At 36.9% G+C, this 26,168-nt stretch overlaps 1 protein-coding gene across 14 annotated transcripts in view; it reads left to right on the top strand.

Annotated features, from left to right (window-relative positions):
* Positions 1-26,168, top strand: part of LOC106876481 (syntaxin-binding protein 5) — a 435,422-nt gene that overhangs the window by 226,494 nt on the left and 182,760 nt on the right. For all 14 annotated transcript variants that reach the window (XM_089341867.1, XM_089341861.1, XM_089341866.1 and 11 more), the window contains exon 7: positions 23,726-23,849. In XM_089341867.1, the coding sequence (XP_089197993.1) occupies positions 23,726-23,849 (124 nt within the window). The remainder of the gene's footprint in view (positions 1-23,725; positions 23,850-26,168) is intronic.

Below are 26,168 nucleotides of genomic sequence, written 5' to 3'. Positions count from 1 at the left end.
TCATGAAGATAGATAAACTGTAGCTTATCATACATCACAATTAATTGCAGAGAGCAGTAACAGCCATAATATAGGTGGAACTTTGATAACACTTTCTATCAAAGTGTTTTCTCAACAGCTGTGCATTAAGTTCTAACTTAAGTTATAAAAACTCTAAGACTACACTTTGATGAAATGGGTTAATGTTGAAAATAAATTTATTAATGGTCTTCAAAACTCACCATTTTCTATGCAGTTGGACATTAATGCTTTATTGATGGGAAATGTAGTGTTTTGATAAAAATAGTGCATCGCACAAAGATGTGATATTTACTGTAAATTTTGTTACAGATACAGGGCTATTTACTGCTGTGAAATCATATGTAGCAATAATAATAATAATAATAATAATGATGATTTCAAACTATGACACAGGGCCAGCAATTTTGGGGTAGGGGTATGTCAACTACATCAATCCCAGTATTCAACTGGTACTTAATTTATCGATCCTGAAAGGGTGAAAGGCAAAGTTGACCTCGGTGAAATTTGAACTCAGAACATTAAGCCGGAAGAAATACAGCTAAGCATTTTGCTTGATGTGCTAATAATTCTACCAGCTCACTACCTTTGCAATAATAATAATAATAATTACGGTTTCAAATTTTGCCATAAGAGCAGCTATTTTGGGGGAGGGGATGAGTTGACTACATTGACCCCAGTGTCCAACTGGTACTTATTTTATTGAGCTCAAAAGAATGAAAGGCAAAGTCAACTTTGGCAGAATTTGAACTCAGAACATAATAACAGGCAAAATACTGGTAAGCATTTCATCCAGCATACCAATGATTCTGCCAGCTTGCTGCCTTAATAATAATAATTATAATCCTTTCTACTAAAGGCACAAGGCCTGAAATTTTAGGGGAAGATGCCAGTCAATTAGATTGACTCCAGTATGTAACTGGTACTTAATTTATCAACCTCAAAAGGATGAAAGGCAAAGTCGACTTCAGCAGAATTTGAACTTAGAAAAATATCGCTTAGCATTTCATCCAGCATGCTAACAGTTCTGCCAGCTTAATAATAATGAGCCTTGAACAGTACTGTTGCATGAGATAATGACAGAGCGTTACCAGTGATGAGTCTTTGTTGCAGTTTTGTTTCTTATTTGAAGAAGGAAGTATCATACATTTTGTGTATGAATTATATGGTCTGTAGGTAATATCTTGTCAGAAAACATTTGAGCACAAGTCTTCATAATTAAACATAAAATTTGGATCTTAAATTTGTATCTTATAATATGAACATCAACACTACCATAGAATACAGTTGTCTCTCAGAAATCTCTCTCTCTCTCTCTCCCCTTCTCTCTCCTTCAGTGAACTCTTTAGCATTCAAACCAACTATATCCTTGTATTCTACCTTGTTTTATGTTCAGTCTGGCAAGATCCAGCCTTTCTCGCTTACCCTACAATGTCATTCTGAAAAATGAACAATCACACCATTGAAATCTTAAAGCTATGAAATAATATATGGTTAATTCAAAATACTGTGAATGAATAAGCATAACATTTGACATAGTTATCTGAATGCTAAAGGGTTAAATAAGAAGAAAGCAAGTATCAAAAATTGACAGAATATTTTGACAGGCGCGCTTAGACAGTAATGAACAATTTACCGAGTTGCTATAACTCTCAGAAGTTTGTTGGCTCTCAAAGAGTGTGTGTGTGACTTGTTTTATTGAATTATATGAGAGTATCATACTGTTTGTTGAAAGCGAAAATGACATTGATCTCTGCCAATATTGTTAAGAAAAAATAAAACACAAATTATATTTGGCAGTCATTTTTAAGAAATATAATTAAATTAATTTGCAGCTTCAATGAGCCAATATAACACTTATAATTGAAAAACGAAATGTTGCTTTCCTTGTTTATTGAAATACTTGATCTTTTCCATTGTAATCTTTTAAAGGGGCAATTTCGTTAGTCTAATGATATGTTATAAAGATGTTATAACAGTAAAGAAAACTGTAAGATTCATTTATCAATGTAACCTGCTCAAGCTGTAATCCTCAGTTTGCTGGGAGTTTTAAACCTCACACTCAGCCTAATTTCCAACTTGGTAGGAATTGGTAAACACCATGATTAAAATCTAGTCAAACTAAAAATAAATTGACCTATCAGTCATCAATGCAGAATTTGTTTACAAGTTTTATCTCAGAGATAACATTGTTTTCGGTGTTGTTATACAAATTTTTCAACCATGGTGTGCTCACCACACCTGAACACTTCGAGAGAGTAAAAAATAAAAAGACAACAATGTAAATTGTTTACAGCTGAAGAGGGAGTGATAGATTTTAGATTCTGATAAAGATCAGTAGGAATTTCCAGTCAACTGTATTCAGGGGATGACTTGGAATTAGTTAAAAATTAGATATTTCAAGTGGAAAATTATTAATGATATTTCTTAAACAATGTGATGGGGAGGGGGGGGGTCTTCTCAATCAGCTGACATGTGTATTGATGCAATGTTGGTTTCAGATTGACAGATGGCTAATCCCAAATAATATCCTCAAAATTTTTGTGCAGTAATTTTCTGTTAACCTCTTTTTGTTTGTGATATTTATGTTTTTATGTTCTGGATATGACAATTGGGTACAGAGTACCTAGTTATCACCTCATGCTCAGGGCTGATAAGTGGGGTTAGTGAACTTCAAAAATAGCCGGAAAAAATTTAATGCTAGTTTGAACCTGAAGGTGTATGACTGAATGGTGAATATGTTTTACTGCAAATCCAGTTGAATTTGATGTAACATGTGAAGAAGAACTATTAGAAGTAAGATATGATGGGTAAAACATTAAACTGTACTTGGAGGTGGGGTGAGCAGTCACTCCTTAATTACAATTACTCCTAGATTAGTTCTGGCCTGGAATGGTAGTACTTTTCAGGGTCCCATCTATGGGTTAAATAGGTTTTTGTAAGGGTAGACTGAACTCTTTAGCAATCAGTCAATGAGAAGGAAAACTCCAAAATTAATATCATCTTCCAGCATTCCCAAAGTCAACATGGAAGAGTATGGTTGATGAAACTAACATGAGATATGTCCACTAATGTAGATTCATACTATGGGAGCAACTATCTCATGTTAGTGCACATTCTGCTGCCAGTGGAGTTAAAGGCAGGAAATGATGATGAAGTAAGCAGATCCATAGTTTCAGTTAGTCACGCTTGGAAATCGAGCCAGAATGTCTAATGATACTTGCTTATGATAGGACCTCATTATGAAGCTACCTGGCGATCTCTACCACCACAACCCTCCTAGGAATGGTGGGTAGAAAAAAATGAATGGCTGGATGTATAAATTGGCTTTTCAATGATGCAATCACTTGTTTCAACACTTAGGCTTAAATCAAATCACTTGCTAGACAAGGATAACTCTGAAATGAATTGGTTTCAAATTTTGGCTCAAGGCCAGCGGTTTCAGTGGGGTGGCTAAGTCGATTACATCACCTGCTGTACTCATCTGGTGCTTATATTATCAACATCAAAAGAATGAAAGGAAAGTCAACCTTAGCAGAATTTGAACCCAGAATGTAACAATGGATGAAATGCTGCCAAGTTTTTTTCCCAGCATTCTAATTATTCTTATTTCTTTATTGCCCACAAGGGGCTAAACATAGAGGGGACAAACAAGGACAGACAAAGGGATTAAGTCGATTACAGCATTCTAATGATTCTGCCAACGTGTCACCTTAACCCAGAATTAAATTAATAATAAGCTAATAACATGTGTGTTTGTGTAAGTATGTGGGTACATTTTATACTTTTTATATCTGGTACCATACTAAATTCAATTTCAAATAGTACTTCATTCCCACTAACTTACAAACATACAGAAATAACCACACACGTGTATACACATGCACATACTTTCATCTATTTTGACTGAGGTTTTATGAAAATTTTCATAATTTAATCTTTAATCAAGACCTGTCTCTTCAAGCCTCATACAAAAAAACATTTTAGTCATTTGAGTTTATGAAAGACTTTGTGATAACTGTGTTTGTGTGTGTGTGTACACACCACACATATCTCATGAGACTTTATCACTTGATTCAAAATAATGTTGACTCTTCTTGTTTTGTATATTTATTTAGTTTGGCTTTTTTTGGTTTTTGCCTTGTTCTTTCTCCCATTTTTTTTGGTTTTTAAACTTTTATTGTGATATTCAACTGAAAGAAATAATCAACATCGCCATCATAATCTCCATTGTTTTCTTTGACATCGTAATCTTCAACAGTACTCCCACCTTCGCTATCATTCTGTATAACAATATGTTTTCACTTAAATCTGTATCACCAAAGCAAAATATAATATGGGTGGGTGTTCATGAATTTGTACGACCAAAATAATGCAGCGCGTTTGTGTGTGTGTGTATGTATATTGCTAAAACATTTTGTGTTTGCGTAGGTTTTGTGTATCTATATAATTGAAATAATATAGTGTGAGTGTTTGTGTGCATGTGTGTGTGTGTGTGTGTGTGTGTGTGTATATATATATATATATAGAGAGAGAGAGAGGGAGAGAGATTCTAGTGTGAGCATTTTTGTATACAAATACCCACTGTAAATATAGTGTGAGTATTTGTGTATCTATACCACTAAAATGAAATTGTGTGGGTGTTTGTGTGTCTACATAAGTAAAATAATAGTGTGGGTGTTTATGTATTTATATAAATAAAACAATATCGTGTGGGTATTTGTGTGTCTATATCACTAAAGTAATCAATGTGCGTTTGTATATCTATATAAGTAGAATAATGGTGTAGGTGTTTGTGTATCTGTATAAATAAAACAATATCGTGTAGAAATTCGTATATCTATATGACTATAATGATAGTGTGGGGTGTTTATGCATCATGTGGGTATTTGTGAAATTATATCACTAAAATAACGTGTTTGTATATCTATATAGCTAAAATAATATGATGTGAGTGTTTGTATGTCTATATAAGTGAAATAATCATGTGAGGTGTTTATGTATCTATATAACTAGAAATGAGTATTTATATTACTAAAATGAGATAGTATGGGTATTTGTATATCTATATAAGTAAAATAATTGGAGTGTGTGTGTGTGTATTTGTGTATCTATATCACTACAATAGTGTCTGGTATATGTAAATTGTGTGTGAAAGTCAAACTGTTTGACCTTGGAAAATATTTTCTTCCTTATAGTAAAATTGTATCTGGAGAACACACATATGATACTGTGAGTTTAGTTATGCTGTTGAAACACTACATCTTCTTATGTCAAAAGTTAAAACACAGTTTTGCATCCTATGACATGAAGAGAAGGAGATACTTACTACAAAAAGTGTGAGGGCATGTATGTGTGTGTGTGTGTGTGTGTGTGTAAAAGGTTGAAGAGGAACACATGAGTAGATATATATATGGAAAAAAGACAAGGTAGAAAATACTAAAATACTTTTATAAAAAACATTTCAGTTCCGGTTTCGATCCTTGAGATCTTTTCAACTGTAAATATGGATAACAAATTTTGGAAGAATTAAATTTTGGCAAATTTAAATGGAAAGTCTTTTTAAAAACATATTTGTATAGTATTCAAATACCAGGGGTATTTTCCTTGTTTCTGTCTGTCTTTGTCTCTCTTGTTAACTCTTGAGCTAGTTGTAGAATACTCTATTGGAGAGAAAATCCAAAGTCTGCAAGAAAGCTGCTCACCAGTTATCTGTGGACTTAGAAAGAACTCCTTGATATATATATAACCCACAGAATTGTCTTCCCTTACACACACTTCTTGTTTTGACACCACACTTCCTGCTTAACACATAAACTTTCAGCCCCTTTTTTTTTAAACAAAACACAACTCTCAATTCCATGCATCCTAATCTTTCTAACAATTATCTACATGGATTACCATTGAACTTTAAAAGCTCAAAGACAATATAATGTATTGGTATATTTATTTTTTTATATATTATTTTTTTTTATATTATTTTTTATTTTTTTGTAAAAAAACATTTTCATTCTTCCTCTTCTTGAAAATTTGTCATGCAATGAAAGCCGGTTAGAAATCCTTTTTAATCCTCCTTATGCACATCTATATTAAAATATGCTTTCAATTTAGCATTCTGCCTTATTATTATTTTTTATTTTCCTATTATTTCTCCACGTGCGGCTAACACAACCCCACCATTTACTGACTTATATATATATATATATATATCATATCATATCATATCATATCTGCACTGTTATATTATAGCTCTAATTATTCCTCCCCCACCCCACCCCAATTGTTTCTTCACTTGGGGCCGAAAAAATAAAAAAGAGGGCTGTGAGCTAGCAGAATTGTTATGACACTGGAGAAAATGCTTAGCACCATTTCTCCTGGCTTTACATTCTGAGTTCAAATCCCACTGAAGCCAACTGTGTCTCTTATCCTTCTGGGGTCAGTGTAATCAACTAGCTTCCACTCCCAAAACTTCTCACTTTGTGCCTATAGTAGAAAGGCTTATTTTTATTATTATTATTATTAAGGTAGCGAGCTGGCAGAATCGTGAGCACACTGGGCGAAATGCTTAGCAGAATTTCACCCATCTCTACATTCTGAAGTCGACTTTGCCTTTCATCCTTTCAGGGTTGATTAAATAAGTACCAGTTATGCACTGGGGTCGATGTAACCAACTAGTCCCCTCCCCTAGATTTGAGGCCTTGTGCTTCCAGTAGAAAGGAAAATTATTATCATTATTGCAGCTGTGGTGGTGGTGGTGGTGGCAGCAAGCTTAGTAAAAAGTTGGGCGTACCTCAGACATTAAACTAGTACAATTAACTTTTAATGAATTTTACTAATTTATTTTTAGTTTTTTTGCTTTTTTTTTTTTTTTTGCAAATTGTTTTGTTTAACTTATGTATATAATGTTTTACACGTTTTTCAGATTATGTTTTATATGAGCTTTTAATCATTATCAATGATTAACTGATTTTTAACCATCATTTCTCTACCTCTTCCTACTCCTCCTCCTCCTCCTCCTCCTTCTTGTCATCATCAGCAGCAGCAGCAGCAACAGTGGATAACTTACTGCCAACAAGCAAAGAGCCATCACACACTCTAAAATTCTGTATTGCTTGTTTACTTCACACCAACAATAAATAAACACGTTTAATAGCAGCAGCAGCAATAATAATAATAATAATAATAATAATAATAATAATAATAATAAAGTGTTTCTTAATACAAATATTATTACTAATTGATAAGAGATATGTCTACTAAATTGACTGTAGTTGTTGAGCTTAGAAATATTTTATCAATCATTGGAAACGTTTTTTTTTTTATTAATTTTTTCCTCATTAATTTGTGTGTGTGGCTGCGTTTATCCTACAAGTGTGTGTATGATATATTCCAGCTACTAAGCAAACATATAAATAATAGAAGAAGAGTGTTTCATGTTTTATTTACATATTACATTTCTGACTTTATGTTGTTGTTATCCTATTTCAACCTGTAAAACTGTCAATCATAGTAACCTGCTGTAATAATTTCACCTTTTACAACAATTTAGCTTTTAGATTTGATGACAGAACACAACTTCAATCACTGAACTAATAAATACCATCTCCTAAAACCGTATTTTATATCTGACATTCTCCATAAATCTCTGCAATAACTGCTGTTGTTGTTGTTGTTGTTGTTGTTGTTACTGCTATCGTTTATCTTTTCATTCTTGTCAGAATAAACTTTTCTGGTTTCTTTGTTTATTTATTGGTACATTTGTTGAGATATCAACTTGTAAAATAATCTCATCTTGCAATGGTAATGACTGCAGTGATGATGATGATGATGATGGTGGTGGTGGTGGTGGTGGTGGTGGTGGTGGTTGTGGTGGTCATCAGTGCAGCAATGGTGATAGTGTTGGTGGTGAAATAGCAAATACATAGAAAGAATCTTGCCTCACATGAGAACAATGGTAGTTGTGTATGTATGTTTATATCACTGCATCTGCCAGGTTACCAGATGTTGTTATATATCACAGGTCATAGTGCACTTCCAATTCTTTCTTGACTGTGTCATTTGTCTTGGCTCTAATCATTTAACTAAATCATCTTTCCATCATCATGGAGTCTGATCTCTTGGATACCACTCAGCAAATGCACAAGCCTGCCTGTTCTCTGTGAACCTTACAGTATGTCTGGCTATACATTGTCAACCATGACATACTGAGCTGGCCATACAGAAGTTGTTGGCAGCAGACATACCACCTGACCAGTAGGATGCAGTACCCCTTTCAGATGAAATCAATGAGCAGATGCTCTGATGCTCCAATAAGGGAAGACAAAACTGAGGCAAGACATGGCAACCAGAAAGTAATATACAATGGAGGTGATGTATATTTTCACCAGGTCTGCCCAACATTTTGGGGATAGCTTCCACAGGACTCATTTCATGATGTAAGTAGCTACCCATCCCACTCATAATTTCATCCCATTTCCTGTCTACCTAGTGGAGGTTTGGACCGAACCAAACTTATGTAACTGAACTGAACCATCAGTCTAGTACCCTATCACACTGGCTTGCATGGACTTGCTTCTCCAGGTCCTGAGCTGCAAGCTCATTGACTTGGGGCAATTTTTGCTTCTGTTCCTCTAGAATAGTGCTGACTACTTTAACTTCAATGTCAGTTTTCCTTCCAACTATTCATCTAGCTGCCTGTCTATCATATTGTTTTTTTTTTTTAGCCCATCATCAACAACTGTCATGTAACTGTCTACTTTTCTCTCTTGCTCTCTCACTCATACTCCTTGGGCTCTCTTCCTTTGCTCTCTCACTCATACTCCTTGGGCTCTCTTCCTTTGCTCTCTCTTCTATCACTCCCTCCTCTCCATGAAGGTAACAAGCAATGACAATGCAAAGAAGAGGAGAGTCTTCAGTCTTACTTGGGAATAAGACATTTCTGGAGCTGAGGAACTGGGAAAATGTAACACAGAGCAGACTCTTTAGTATTGTCAGGCACAAGACAACTTCTCTTGTCACAGTGCCATGATATAAAAATACAGCTGGTACATTTTGTAAATTGATTAATGATAGGAAGGACATTGAGTCATAGAGACCATCCATGCCAATCTCCTTGCAAACAACCATCATGTGATCCTTGACCAATCCAGGAGAGCAGTAGCTCAGCACAAAAATGAATTCAGACTGCGATTATCCATTTAATCCATGCCAGCACAGGAAAGCAAACAGATGATGATATATAGATAGATAGATGTGTTTTTACACATACACACACTCTCAAAACCTACGCATTTGTACATCTGCTTTCTTTTTCTTTCTCCCTCTCTCACTCTCCGTGACTGAACTTCAGTTTTACAATTTAGGAGAGACTGGTCTCTTTTTTTTTTCCATTATTTCTAAAATATATTTAGTTAATGCACTGACATTAAAAAAAAGCATTAAAGAATCTTTTATTATTATTATTATTATTATCATCATCGTCATTATTATTATTAATATCAAACTCTCCTGATATAGTTTGTAAAGAGAGAGAGAGAAGAAAATGGAGTTTTTTTTTCTTTTTTCATTTAGGTATGGTACACTAATAAATCTATTTTTACTTTTCCTGTTTAAATTTATTTTTGCCTCCTTCTCCCCTCTACACACACACACATACACACACACATTTCCTTCATCTCACCAATACACAAACATGGCTATAATTGATCAACTTTTATAGCCCACCACTGCCACCACCACCAATACATAAAAGAAAAAGGAAAATATCACACTGATGTTTTTATACTGCACATATTCCTCTTGGCATGATCTGTTTTCTCTCTCTCTCTCTCTCTCTCTCTCTCTCTCTCTCAATACTTGAGCACTGCTGACACATGAGTTGCTTTTAAACACTATTAATGTAATAGACTTCTAGTGTTAGGTTTTTCTCTTTTCTTTTTTTTTGTGTGTGTTGTTGTTTTCCTTTTAATAATTTAAATTGAGAAGGATATGTAAATATCCATAGCCTTCCATACCCTCTTTATTTTTCTCTTTTTAATGTGGATGATCTGTTGGGTCCCATTGTGGTGAGCTTGATGTAGTTAATGTTCAGTTTCAGCTTCTGTATGTTGATATCTGCAGAAATTCTGACTTTGAGAGAGATTTTACACGTTGGGACAAAAGTACTTTCGGAGATCCCTGAAGAGATGGGGATTCCTCTTAGAGTTCTAGAGGTCTCTTTTACTCTTTTTTTTTTACTTGTTTCAGTCATTTGACTGTGGCCATGCTGGAGCACCGCCTTTAGTCGAGCAAATCGACCCCAGGACTTATTCTTTGTAAGCCTAGTACTTATTCTATCGGTCTCTTTTGCCGAACTGCTAGGTTACAGGGACGTAAACACACCAGCATCGGTTGTCAAGCGATGTTGGGGGGACAAACACAGACACACAAACACACACACATACACACATATATATACATATATACGTCGGGCTTCTTTCAGTTTCCGTCTACCAAATCCTCTCACAAGGCTTTGGTCAGCCCGAGGCTATAGTAGAAGACACTTGCCCAAGGTGCCACGCAGTGGGACTGAACCCAGAACCATGTGGTTGGTAAGCAAGCTACTTACCACACAGCTACTCCTAATATGTACTAGGCTTTAAAAAAAAAGTACAGGGACTGGTTCATTCAATTGAAAATGCTTCAAGATGGTGCCCCAGCATGGCCACAGTCTAATGACTGAAACAAGTAAAAGATAAAAAATATAATTAATCCAGTACTGAACTGGCACTTCATTTATTGACCCTGAGAGGATGATAGGCAATGTTGACTTCAACAGGATCTAAACTGATAGTGCCAAAGTTGGAACAAATACTGCAATGTCAGTATATAATACAGTGGAATGCTGGTTTATGAATTTAATTTGTTCCAAAATCTTCATCATCATCGTTTAACGTCCGCTTTCCATGCTAGCATGGGTTGGATGATTTGACTGAGGGCTGGTGAATCAGATGGCTGCACCAGGCTCCAATCTGATCTGGCGGAGTTTGTACAGCTGGATGCCCTTCCTAACGCCAACCACTCCGAGAGTGTAGTGGGTGCTTTTACGTGCCACCGGCACGAAGGCCAACCAGGCGGTACTGTCAATGGCCACGCTCAAAATGGTGTATTTTACATGCCACCTGCACAGGTGCCAGTCCAGCGGCACTGGCAATGACCTCGCTCAAATGACTTTTCACATGCCACCGGCACAAGTGCCAGTAAGGCAATGCTGGTAACGATCACTCTCAAATAGTGCTATTTACATGCCACTGGCACGGAAGCCAGACAGCTGCTCTGGCAACAATCACGCTCGGACGGTGCTCTTAGCACTCCACTGGTACAGGTGCCATCACGATTTCGCTTTCACTTGCCCCAACAGGTCTTCTCAAACCGAGTTTAGTGTCCAATCAAGTTGGCATGGGTGCCAGTCATCGAATTTAGTTCAATTTCGATTTCACTTGCCTCAACAGGTCTTTGCAAGCAGAGTTCAGTGTCCAATAAAGGAAAGGTATGCATAAATGGGCTGGCTACACCCCTGGCAGAGGCCTTGGATTATGGTCTCACTTGGCTTGCCGGGTCTTCTTACGCACAGCATATTTCCAAAGGTCTCAGTCACAAGTCATTGCCTCGGTGAGGACTAATGTTCGAAGGTCGTGCTTCATAAACCAAAATTATTTTTTGCTCAGGAAATTTAAGACAAGGCAGTGAACTCAAGCAGGGAAGTGCACTGAATGAAAGCTAGACAGCGACTGACGCTCTCAGGCTTTTACTCCAAGCTTGTCACAAACCTTTGTTGCCAGCTTGCGTGTTCATTATTTGAGACACCATTCATCATACCAGATGTTTTATGTTTAAAAAATGGTTTGTAAACCAATTAGTTTGTGATGAGAGGCATTCATAAACCAAGGTTCTGTTATATTTTAATATTTTTGACACTTCACTGCCCATGTAGCAGCAAGCCCATCATAAATATTGATATCTGAGAGATATCATCATCATTATTTAACATCCTCTTTCCATGCTGGCATGACTTGGACAGTTTAACAGGACCTGGCCAGGCAAAAGACTTCACCATACTTCTGCATCTGTTTTGGCTTGATTTTTACAGCTGGATGCCCTTCCTAACACCAACCACTACACAGAGTGGGCTGGGTGCATTTTATATGGCACCAGCACTGTAGAGGTCAGTTTTGGCATGGTTTTTACAGCTGGATGCCCTTCCTAACTCCATCCACCACACAGTGGGCTGAGTGCTTTCCATGTGGTACCAGGACAGGTGAGGTCAGTTTTGGCATGGTTTTTACAGCTGGATGCCCTTCCAAATGCCAACCACTTTAGAGTGTAGACTGGATGCTTTTTACATGGCACCAGCACTGGCAAGGACACTAAGTAACTTGCAAGATAGAGTAAGACTAATAACATAAGTGAATAAATGTTTGGTTTGAACCTGTGAAAATGAATGATCGAGGGAGAAAAAAAAGAGGAATTCTTTATTTAGAGCAGTTTAGTCTGGGTAGTCTGTACTCCAATCTGTTGTAATTCAGTTTTTAATTTGATATTTAAATATATTACATCTTACAGCACTCTTAATCCCGAGTAGATCTCACAGAAAGCTGTTCACACAAGGTATTGTGTGTGCGCACGTACACACACACACACACACACACACACACACGCAGATATATAATGTGTGTGTGTTATGTCATTACAAGATATTCTTTTAAAATCACTTCAAATTTTTGGCATTCTTTTCTAGATTAAAGCCAGATTGATTAAGTCACAGAAAAATTCCTGCATGAAATCAGTTCCAAAATTTTCTTCTTTGCAGTGACACTGTCTATGTGTGTGTGTGTGTGTGTGTGTGTGTGTGTGATTTTTATGGATATCTTTTAACATGCTGCCACAATTATACCATCATATATAACTTACTTATACTTGTGTTTTTGTTACAAGTAGGGAGGAGGAGGAGGAGGCATTTTTGTTGTTGCTCTTAAATTTGATTACTCTCCCTCTCTCTCTCTCTTTCTCTCTCTCTCTCTCTCTCTCTCTCTCTCTCTCTCTCTCTCTCTCTTTTTCTCTCTTCGTGATTTTACTTGTGTTCCAGCTTCAATTAAATTATTTTATTTATTGTCTTATCACATTAAAATTTTCTTTTTATGTCACAATTCAAGTTTTTTTTTTCTTTTCCTTTTCTCTTTTGTTTCCTTTCTTCCTTCTATTCACAAACTTCTGTCTTTTGTCTACTTCTTTTTTTTTTTTTTTAAATTTTCTTCCTATTTTTAGTCATGACATGAAAACTGAGTGAAATCTTATTCAATATAATCATGAAATACTCAGGTTATGTTCGTGTGCATGTGTGTGTGTTTGTGTTAAATCATTTGAAAATATTTAGAAATGTTTGAGTAGATATTTTTGTTCTTTTTTGTTTTTTTTTGTTGGTGTTGTTTCCACCCCCTCCCTCGTGTATCAGTTCATGATAAACCATCAGTTGTGTAGAAGCTAGTTCTCTTCCTCAATACAATCACTTCTGTGATTATAAAGACGCTTAGCTGATCAAAACTTGACTTTTCTTGCATCGATTCGAGTTGCTATTATTATTACTGGAATATCTATCTCGCGCAAGAACTACAACGCCTCAGACATAACACACAAATATACACAGACACATGTACAAGAATACATACAAAACACACTCACGTGCATACAAGAGGACATGTACACATATGTACAAAAAAACATCAAATACACACACATACAAGAAGACACACACACACACACATGTACAAGAGTACACAAACATGCAAAACAAATGCACATGAGTACAGGAATGTATAAACACGCATGCACAAGAAGACACAAACACACACACACATGTATAAGAGCACACAAACACACCTGTACAAGACACAAACACACACCTACAAGAAGAGACACACACACACACACAGACACATACAAGAAGACGCGCATATATACACCCACACGTATATACAAGAAAGCACACACATGCACATGTGCAGGAAGACACACACACATATGTGTACAAGAAAGCATGCACATGTATTTTTGAACATTGTCATCAATAGATTTAGGAAGTAGTAGATCGATGGAAGAAAAGATGACATAGAATCAATAGAAAGAGAACTGCTATGGTGTAAAAACTGTCAAATCCATCGCCAATATTGAAAAGAACACAGAACAGAAATACATAAAGAGATTTGCAAACTCGTTCAACCCATCACAACTGAGTGAGAATTGGGTATTTAAACATTAATAATGGAATGGATACACATACACAGTTATGCTCATACACACACACACCTGATGCTGTGTGTGTGTGTAGCAACGACATCTCTACTAAACTGGACAGTTCATACTAGTCAATCATAATGTTCACTATTGGTTTGTGATGATGATGATGGTGGTGGTGGTAGTGGTTTAAACTGATGCAAGTTTGATCTTGATCCATCTTTAGTGTGTGTGTGTCTTTTTTCCTTTCTCTCTCTCTCTCTTTTTCACTTTCAGTCTTTTTTCTCTCTCTGTCTCTTTTCTATCACTTCTCTAATGAACTAATTTATAAATATATTAGGAAAATAATATATATATATACACACATACACACATGAAAACATGCACGCCCACACATATATATTTGTGTGTGTGTGTATGTATGTGTTTGTATGTATTTATTCAACCTACATATATATATATATATATATATAAATGAAGATGACAATAATATATCTCTCTATATTACATAGCTATTTGACTTTGCACTGTAACGAATTCAAGAAAGTAAAGAAGTACATCAACTTGGGGTACACAGTGAATATGTAACCATTATGTACCAGGACATTGATGCTGAAATCAAAAATAAGAGCAGGATGGAAAGCATTTACCTCAAGAAAAGATGTGCTCAAAGCACTATGTGCCAGGTTCTTCACTAGCATGATCCTACCTGTGCTCATGAGACATGAGCTGCTACAAAAAGTTGGACAAGACTGATTGTCTGCAATGCAAAGGTGCATGGAAAACATCCATGTTAAGAATATCTTTGGAAGACTATGTCTGAACTGATGTAATTTGAGAACGGAACGGAGTGAATGACGTAATCACAGAATACCGAAAGCACAAGTTCCATTGGGCTGGAGATGTTGTCGGGTTCATAGACAACTGATGGACCCATGCAGTTTGTCAAATGATATCCAAGAGATGAGAAAAGGCCACTCAGAAGATCACCTCTACAACAATGAGGAGGCGATTTAGCTAAATGATTTGGGTCAAGATGGGAAAACAAGGGTATGACCAAGTAGGAATTGTAAGCACATTGTAACCAGTAGTGTAAAATATCTGATAGTCTGGTCAATACAGGTGATATCTATGTATATATATATCTCATCATCATCATCATCTTTCAATGTCGGTTTTCCATGCTGGTATGGGTTGGACAGTTTGACCAGAGCTGCACCAGGTTCCATTCTGATTTGGTTTGGCTTCCATGACTGGATCCCCCTCTCACCATAATACCAACCACTTTACAATGTGTGGTGGATGTTTTTAGTTTGGCATATATATATATATATATATATATATATATATATATATATATAGAGAGAGAGAGAGAGAGAGAGAGAGAGAGATGCATCTCCAACACCATCTATTTCTCTTTCTCTCTCTCTCTCTCTCTCTCTCTCTCTGGCTCTCTCTCTCGTAATCTTTTTCTCTAACTCCATTTCTCCTTCCTCTCCTCTTTTTTCCTACTGGGTAGCCAAGTGTCTCCTCTATAGCAATACATACATCTTTCTCCTCTATTATACCTTAACCAATCGCCTGGCCCCATGCCACTTCTTGCAGATCCACTTCTTGTCTAAGCTGAGAAGTCCTTGTCAAGCGAGTTACTTGATGACCCCACTTGTATCAATGTCATGTAAAAAAGCACCAATGCTGGTGCCACATATTAAGCACCCAGCACAATCTGTAAAGTGGTTGATGTTTAGAAGGACATCCAGCTGTAGAAACCATGCCAATGCAGACAATGGAGCCTGGTGCAGCTCTCTGGCTTGGCAGCTCCTGTCAACCCATCCAACCAATTCCAGTATGGAAGATGGATGTTAAATGATGATGATGATGATGATGATGATGACATAAATAGATAGATAGATGCCTTCTTACAGAAATCGGTTGATGGAAAGTGGAAAAGCTTGTCATGTATGTGACAGTGTGCAAGTGTCAGTGAATGCATTTTTAATGCTCCTTGTTATCACGTGTGCTTGCTAATTGATAACAAAAGCCTGACCATTGATACAAACACTGTAGCTTACTCGCAGTCCATCATAAAAGCACATCCAGGCTTCCTGACATGACTTAACATGTTATTGTTCAAACCATGTCATCTGTTTCCATTTCCCAGCATAACCATGTCAAGGCTGTTTATTTGTTCGATCTTAATCTGCAGATTATTGGCTTGTTTGGAAACAGGTGATAGATTGGCATCAGTGAGGGATTCCTGCTGTAGAAAACTCTGCCCAAGTGTAGTCTCATCTGATGCATGCAAGCATGAAAAAGGAGACACAATAATGATGTGTGTGTATGTGTGTGTATAATTATATGTTTGTATATGTGTTTATGTATGTGTGGGAGTATACATTGCATGTGTACACACACACACGCACACACACACACACACGCACACACACACACACACTGCACTGCATTCCAGAAGATTTGAGGCTTTTTCAGGAGAGACATTTAATAGTTTCAAAAAAGCATAAAACTCCAATCTCCTTCAAAGTAGGATCATCTGAATTCAATGCACTTCTTGTAGTGCTTCAGCCTCTTATGGAGGCTCCATGAAATCCCACCACAGTGAAGGTGTTTTTGTAGCAGCATCTACTCAATGTTTTCAAAGTAACAACTCCTGGGGCTCTCCTTCATCTTGATGAACAACCAAAAGTCACTGAGAGCAAGGTCCAGACTGTAGGGAGAGTGAGGGTCTTGATGCCTGTCTTTGTCAAATAGTTGGTTACAAGGACGGAATTGTAGATTGGTGTATTGCCTGGCACAAGTGTCACTGACCTGAGTGGAGTGCTTTGGCCTTTTGCAATGAAATTTCTTCCTGAACTCACTCAAAACCTCTACAAAATACTCTTTGTTGAGTGACTGGCCAGAGTGGACATAGAGGATGTAGATGATGCCCTTGCTGTCAAAATAGGGGATCACCATGAGCTTCATGGTGGTCTTGCATTGCCTGACCTTCCTTCGGGCATAATGTCTCTTGGCCTCTGGATCATAGCTTTCATCACAGGTTACCAGACTTAAATACTCTTAGGTTGGAGTTAATAAACTCAACCATCTCCCTGCTGTCACCAGTACACCTTCCTTCTGTTCAACACTGAGCATCCTGGGAACAAATTTTGCACATGTTTCGATCTTCATGAATAATTCTGTATACAGTTGCCACATCAACTCCAAACTGTATTCTTGTTGTCTTCATAGATACACAATGGTCTGCATCCAGAAAATTGTGTATTGTTTCAACCAGCTTTGATATTCTGATGTTTTCAGATGTCCCTCTCCCTCCCACATCTCTCATGATCTCTCACCTCCTCTCTACCATCCCTGATCCTCTTGTGTAAATGAAAAATAGATGCTCAGCCCATGCAAGTTAATCCATAAGCAACCTGGAGCATTTCATATGCTTCTTATTTCTTTACTGCCCACAAGGGGCTAAACATAGAGGAAACAAACAAGGACAGACAAAGGGATTAAGTCGATTACATCGACCCCAGTGCGTAACTGGTACTTAATTTATCGACCCCGAAAGGATGAAAGGCAAAGTCGACCTCGGCAGAATTTTAACTCAGAATATAACAGCAGACGAAATACCGCTAAGAATTTTGCCCGGTGTGCTAACGTTTCTGCCAGCTCGCCACATATGTTTCTGTATTGTTTTCACCCAGTTTAACACAAAATTTATTCCATAGCGACCTTCAAAATTGTCTTCACATCCCGATTCCATTTTGCAAACTAGTTAGCTGTGGCAAGCAGTGTTTAGCAGAGTGTGTTCAAAGTGTTGTTACAGCCATCTCCTTCAAGCTAAAGTTTTTAAAAAAATATTGGCTTATTAGATGAAATAATATGTTTAAATTACAATTATCTAGGACACTTATAACTGCCTCTCCTAAAAAAGTCTCAAAACTCCTGTAATGCATCTCATGTATGCATGCATGTATGTATGTATGTATATGTGTGTGTATATATTTATATATATATTTGTGCATGTGTATTTGTACTTTTGTATGTGTGTGTATGTATATATGTATATTGATGTGTATGTGTATATTTATGTGTGTGTGTATATATATATATATATATATATATATATATATATATACATATATATATATATATATTCTTGTATGTGTGTGTATATTTGTGCATGTATGTACATGTGTATATATATATACACACACACACACACACACATATTGAAATATTAAGATACTGTCTTTCTCTACTGAAGCATTAATCTAACACCAATATTTGCCAAAGTTTGTTCTTCTTGTGTTGTCCTTTTAAATGTTTATTGTCTTTACACTAATTTTTTCCTTCATTTGTTTTATGTCTGTTTGTCTATGCTTGTGTAAGTTGGACAAATATGTTATTTGAAGCATTATTTTATGGCCAATTGCCCTTCTGGACAAATATGTTATTTGAAGCATTATTTTATGGCCAATTGCCCTTCTGGACAATGTTCTCTTAATGCATAGGCACACTGTGCAATTGCCCTGGGGCCTCATGGGTCTAGGGCCCCAGTTATGATCTACGAATATTGTGGCTTGCTGTCAAATAATACAATAGAACTCAGTGCACTGATTTGCCCAGGGGCCAGTAATACTTGTGTGATGGCCCTGTTTTCTAATGCTAAACCCTTACCTGATTTTCAAGTAAGTCTTCACTTACATGTATGTAGTTACGTGGGGCTTTTTCAATTTTTCATTTACTTTACCAAGGGTATATTCCAGGGATCTACTTTATATTTATACCAAAGCAGTATGAAATAAATGGCAGAGCATCAGACAAAATACCTTGCAGTACTTGTTATGTTTATATATATATATATATATATATATATATATATATATATTATTTTGCTTAAAAGAGTTCCAACACTGTCTGTTTTTTATGTTTTATTTATATTCCTGCAGAACTAATGTGGGGTATAGAATATGGAATATACAATATATAATATGATATACAATATACAATATATATATATATATACACTCTGCATTCAAACTCCTTTGAGGTCAACACTGTTTGTCATCATTCGAGGTTCACTAAAACATGGTTCCAGTCTAGTTCTGTTGTCAACATACATCATCAACTGTTCTCCCTCCCTCCTGTATTTCTAACTTTGCGTGCAGGCATGGCTGTGTATTAAGAATATTGCATCTCAACCACATGGTTCTGGTTTCAGTCCCACTGTGTGGCACCTTGGGGAAGTATCTTCTGCAATAGCCCCAGGGTCAACCAAAGTCTTGTGAGCGGATTTGCTAGATGGAAACTGAAAGAAGCCCATCTCACACACACAAACATATATTTATATGAGTGTATGTGTTTGTGCATGTATGTGTGTCTCTGTATATGTGTATATATATGTATGTATATATGTGCATATATATGCATATGTATATATATATGTGTGTGTGTGTGTGTGTATGTGTATGTATGTATGTATGCATATGTGTGTGTGTGTGTGTGTATATATATATATATATATATATATATATATATATATATATATATATATATAATTATGTGGAGAATGGAGAAACACTCCACATAATTATAATTATAAACTGCCTCTGGATACCTGCCTCTGGATACCTTCTAACAAAGACAATACCCACACAAGTAATTTCCAGGAGTGCCTTCGGATTTAAATATCCCCTGGTTGCTTAGATACTTCAGACTACCCCTGAAATATTGAAGCAATCCTATCATTTACCTATATATATATATATATATATATATATATATATATATATATATACATACGTATATATGCATGTGTAGGACATTGTGTGATGGTTGTAAATGATCATCATTGTCATACAAGAAGTGTTATTCATTTCCAATCTTTTGTGAGAGCATGTGTGGCCATGGGGGAAATATTAACTTGTTTGGAAACAGATGAATGTTGGTGACAGGAAGGGCATCCAGCTGTAGAGAAATCTGCCTCTGTAAACTTTATCCAACCACTGAAAGCAATCAAAAAGTGAACACTAAAATGATGACAATGTGCTTATATTAGAAATTATTATATTGTAAACTGTGACTTCATTTCACTAAATGAATAACATTAGTTTCAGAATTCATCTAAGGTTAGGACCACATGCCATACATATCCTACACAATTCAGGATCGCAGAACATACATACACTGCAAAACAATTTCCTTCCCTTGACAAGCTCTTCCCAAAACAAATCAAAGGGGCAAAAGATCTCATCACCTTTAAACAGAATCTGAGCAAATTTGTTAAAGGGACACCAGATAAGCCACCTATACCTGGATACAACTTACTCAACAAGAACTCCCTTCTTGAATGGGCCATGATACCATAAAACTTGACTTAAAAAGGATTTAGCAAATTCTATCAGGTGGTGCTATTAAGTTAGACATGGCCTGGGCCAGTCTTTGGTCGAAACATATCTAAGTTTTCTAAGTTATCACATGAGTCAATGATAATATGCTGTGTTTATGAATAGTGCTGACAATCTAAGATAAAACTGAAATAGTGTTGGATGATGTATTTATGATGGTTCGCCTTGTTTATACATGTCAGTGTTTATCATACTAAAAACTAATGTGATACTAGAACAATCATTTATCTTTATTTATGCCTGTCCATATCATGTATATATTTTTTATCTTTTATCTTTTACTTGTCTCAGTCATCGGATCATAGTTATACTGGGGCACCACCTTGAAGAGCTTAGTCGAACAAATTGAGCCATGTACTTATTTTTCTATATATTTTTGTTTAAAGTTTGATACTTATTCTTTTTACTGCCAATCTGCTAAGTTACAGGAACATAAACAAACCAACACTGGTTTTCAAGCAGTGGGATTAGAACAGACACAGACACGTGTGTATGCATATATGTGTGTGCGTATATATATATACGGATAAATAGGATGCATATATGTGGATGTGAGTGTGTACATATATATATATATATTGGATGTGTCTGTATACATATATATGGATATGTGTGTATGTGTATACATGCATTGATGTGTGTATATGTATGGATGTGTGTGTATACATATGCAGATATATGGATATGTGTGTGAGTGTATGGGCTTCCACACAGTTTTCATCTAACAAATTTTCTCACAAGGCATTGGTTGTCTTGCTCTATTGCAGAAGATGCTCAACATGCCATGAAGTGGGACTGAACTCAATACCATGTGGTTGCAAAGTGAGTTTCTTAACCACATGGCCATGCCTGAATAAAATCATATTTTCATCTCTGAAGATGAAATTAATGTCAATGACAAAAACAAATGTGACTTAATGACTTGAATTCTTGTGGCCTATTGACTAGGGTGTTGTGCCCACAATCGTTAGATCTTAGATTTGATTCCTGGGTCATGTGTCTCATTGTGTTCCTGAGCAAGGCACTTTACTTTGCATTGTTCCTGCCTACACAACTGTAAACAGTTTCAAATTTTGGCACAAAGCCTGCAAGGTTCTGGGAGGGCCTAAGTTGATTGCATTGACTCTAGTGTTCACTGCTACTTATTTTGTCAACCCCAAAAGGATGACAGGCAAAGTCGACCTCAGTGGAATTTGAACTCAAATCATAAAGATGGCCAAAATGCTGCTAAGAATTTAGTCTGGCATGCTAACAGTTCTGCCAGCTCTCTGCCTTCCTACACAACTATCTCTTCATCTAACTGTCACATCCTCCATATTCTTCTGTGTCACGATAGGAGATCCTAAAGGATGTTTATGTCCTCTCACACTACACCTAAAACAACTAACAAAAGTAATGTACAAAGTACTAATGTTATATTCGCTTGCAAATTTTTTTTGGAGGGGTGGTTCTGTTTATAAGTTACTATCATGTTAGCAAAGTGAAGGCGCATAGCTTAGTGGTTAGGGTATTCAGTTCACGAGTGTAAGATCACGAGTTCAATTTCCAGCAACACATTGTGTCATTGAGCAAAACACTTTATTTCACATTGCTCCAGGCCACTCAGCCACCAAAAATGTGTTGTACCTGTATTTCAATATATGTGTGTGTGTACGTACATGTATGTACATATATATATATATATATATATGTGTGTGTGTGTGTGTGTGTGTGTGTGTACATATATGCGTGTGTATACATACATATATATGATATATGTATATATAAGTATATCTGTATATATATACATATATATATGATATATGTATGTATAAGTATATGTGTATATATATGTGTATATATATATAAATGTATATCTATGTATGCATATATATACACACACGCGCACACGGAAACACATACAGACACACATAAACACACACACACCCGTACCTAACACTCACAATCCCACACACACACGCACATCCACACATATACACACACACGCACACACCCACATACACACACACTTCTCACCAACACTACACACTCACACAGACACGCATACAATCATACACACATGGGCATAAACAACACACGCATATACAATAGCAAACGCACGCACACACACGTGCACAGCAACGCACATACACACAACATACACATACACACAAACACACACGCATGCACAGAAAACATACACATACACACACACACGTACACGTACCTAACACCTACAACCCCACACAAACACGAACACACACACACCCAAATAACCACCTGTTGACCTTCTACCTACACTGTCTATAGCGTCCACTAACCAGTCCTGCTACTAATTTCTTCCACTACGTCATACACACACACACACACACACAAACACACTAACAGATAAACCACCAAACCATGCACACACACACACACACATACATATGCACACACACGTTCTGTTATCACACACACACTCGCAGACTTTCGCACACGCACAGATTCATCTCCCTTTTTCACTCTCCTATCTTAGAAAGAACTTTTCCCCCACCACCTCCTCTTCCGGCCTTTTCATAATGTAACCTCGTGGGCATCGGTACCATTTTCCTCTTTCTCCGTTCTTCCATTCTCCGAACTTTCCATCTTTCCGACGAAGGGCTACGCCCGAAACGTCATACACTCTCTCTTTCCTTTCCTGAGCGTCCAATAATACTATCCATATCACGTCCTCACTTTGTTGTGTTTTTGTGTTTTTTTGTTATTGTTTTTTTGAATTATATATATATAAATATATATATATATATATATATATATATATATATATATACATTGCCACATTCTGTGTCATGCTGAATGTCCCTAAGAACTAGTTAAAGGTATGCATATGTGTGGAGTACGCAGCCACTTGCATGTTAATTTCACAAACAGGCTATTCCATTGATCAGTTCAACTGGGGTGCCAGGTTTTGTTACCAAAACTTTGGGATTTTAGTTTGTCTGATTTTGTTCACTTCATTAAAATTAATGCCTATTTTCTTTTTCTCTCAATTTTATTAAAAGGCGCTGCGGTCTTTATCATGGTGGTCAGATGGCAAACAATTCATGGGAAGCCACTCAGATGGCAGTTTAACAACATGGAACTTGAAAACAAATCTAAAAGCTACCAATATTACAATGCCTCATGGTAAGTACAATAATTTTTTTCTTAGTTTATATGCATGTATATGTGTGTGTGTGTATTATGAATGTGTGTGTGTCTTTGGTCGAAACATATCTAAACTTTCTAAGTTATCACATGATCCAATGTTAATATGCTGTGTTTATGAATAGTGCTGACAATCTAAGATAAAACTGAAATATATATATATGTATCTATATATATATATATATATATATATATATATATATATATATATATATATATATATACCTGACTGGCCTTCGTGCGGGTGACACGTAAAAGCACCCACTACACTCTCTGAGTGGTTGGCGTTAGGAAGGGCAACCAGCTGTAGAAACTCTGCCAAATTAGATTGGAGCCTGGTGTTGCCATCCGGTTTCACCAGTCCTCAGTCAAATCATCCAACCCATGCTAGCATGGAAAGCGGACGTTAAACGATGATGATGATGATGATGATGATACCTATATATATGCATACATAGATATACATATGTATATATATACATATATCATATATGTACATATATATATACATACACATATGTGTACACACACACAAACACACACGCACACATATAACTATAACAATGGAACAAAAACGCAATAGAGTACATTAAACCATTCAGACAGATAGACGACAAAAAGCAAACAAGAGAAACAACAATTAGGACTGACAAAAAAGACAGGTCATTCCTGGCTTTCTTTCCTCAGTCAAGTTCCAGAAGTCACAACCATTTCGGGCAGTTACACTTGAGATGGTTCGATCTGGTTTCCCCCAAAAAAGTCTAAGAGCATTAGACCCCTTTGTAAGAAAGCTAGCGAATGTGTACAACAACAAAGACAAAAGAACAAACAAAAATAACAGAGAACATGGTACACAACACACGCACACAAATATATAGGTTTGTGTATATCTATGTGCATGTATGGGTGTCTGTATGTATATATATATATATATGTGTGTGTGTGTGTGTATTTATTTATGCAGGTGTATGTATATGTCTGCATGTGTATATATGTATACATATTGCTCTTATGAAACAATTAAATCATATGGTAGGTTCTAGAAAATTAGCATTGACATTTCTTGGTATTGATTATAAAACATAGCAGAAACATTTGTGTCCAAACAATTTATTTTTTGCTGTTCATAGTTCAGGACTGACTAGTGTTAAAATCTCTAAGTATACATTGATTTATATATATATATATAGTTTTTGTATGTGGCAGATGTTCAGGTGCAATAAACACTGTAAACAAACAGGAAACAACTTCTATCTCATTCCAGGGAGAAAAACTAGAGGTAGTTGATAGCTTCCGCTATCTGGGTGACCAAGTTAGTAGTGGGGGTGGGTGCGCTGAAAGTGTAACTGCTAGAATAAGAATAGCCTGGGCCAAGTTTAGAGAGCTCTTACCTCTGCTGGCGACAAAGGGACTCTCACTCAGAGTAAAAGGCAGACTGTATGATGCATGTGTACGAACAGCCATGCTACATGGCAGTGAAACATGGGCTGTGACTGCTGAGGACATGCGTAAGCTCGCAAGGAATGAAGCCAGTATGCTCCGCTGGATGTGTAATGTAAATGTGCATACTCGTCAGAGTGTAAGTATCTTGAGAGAAAAGCTGAACATAAGAAGCATCAGTAGTGGTGTGCAAGAGAGACGATTGCGCTGGTTTGGACATGTGGTGAGAATGAATGAGGATAGCTGCGTGAAAAAGTGCCACTCCCTAACAGTTGAGGGAACCCGTGGAAGAGGTAGGCCCAGGAAGACCTGGGCTGAGGTGGTGAGGCAAGATCTTCGAACATTGGGCCTCACCGAGGCGATGACTACTGACCGAGACCTTTGGAAATGTGCTGTGCGTGAGAAGACCCGGCAAGCCAAGTGAGATCGTTGCCAGGGCCCCTGGACTGGCTCTTGTGCGGGTGGCACATAAGATGTACCATCCTGAGCGTGACCGTTGCCAGAACCGCCTGACTGGCCTTGTAGGGTTTTCGAGCGAGATCGTTGCCAGTGCCCCTGGACTGGCTCTTGTGCGGGTGGCACATAAAAGACACCATTTCGAGCGTGGCCGTTTTCGTGCGGGTGACACGTAAAAGCACCCACTACACTCTCTGAGTGGTTAGCATTAGGAAGGGCATCCAGCTGTAGAAACTCTGCCAAATTAGATTGGAGCCTGGTGTAGCCATCCGGTTGCACCAGTCCTCAGTCAAATCGTCCAACCCATGCTAGCATGGAAAGTGGACGTTTAAACGATGATGATGATATATATATATATATATATAGGCGCAGGAGTGGCTGTGTGGTAAGTTGCTTGCTTAC

The sequence above is a fragment of the Octopus bimaculoides genome, chromosome 25, assembly GCF_046866305.1.
Source record: "Octopus bimaculoides isolate indiv1 chromosome 25, ASM4686630v1, whole genome shotgun sequence".
Classification (NCBI taxonomy): Eukaryota; Metazoa; Mollusca; class Cephalopoda; order Octopoda; family Octopodidae; genus Octopus; species Octopus bimaculoides.
The sequence above is the reverse complement of the archived record's forward strand: the minus strand, read 5'-3'. Positions and strand labels throughout refer to the sequence as shown.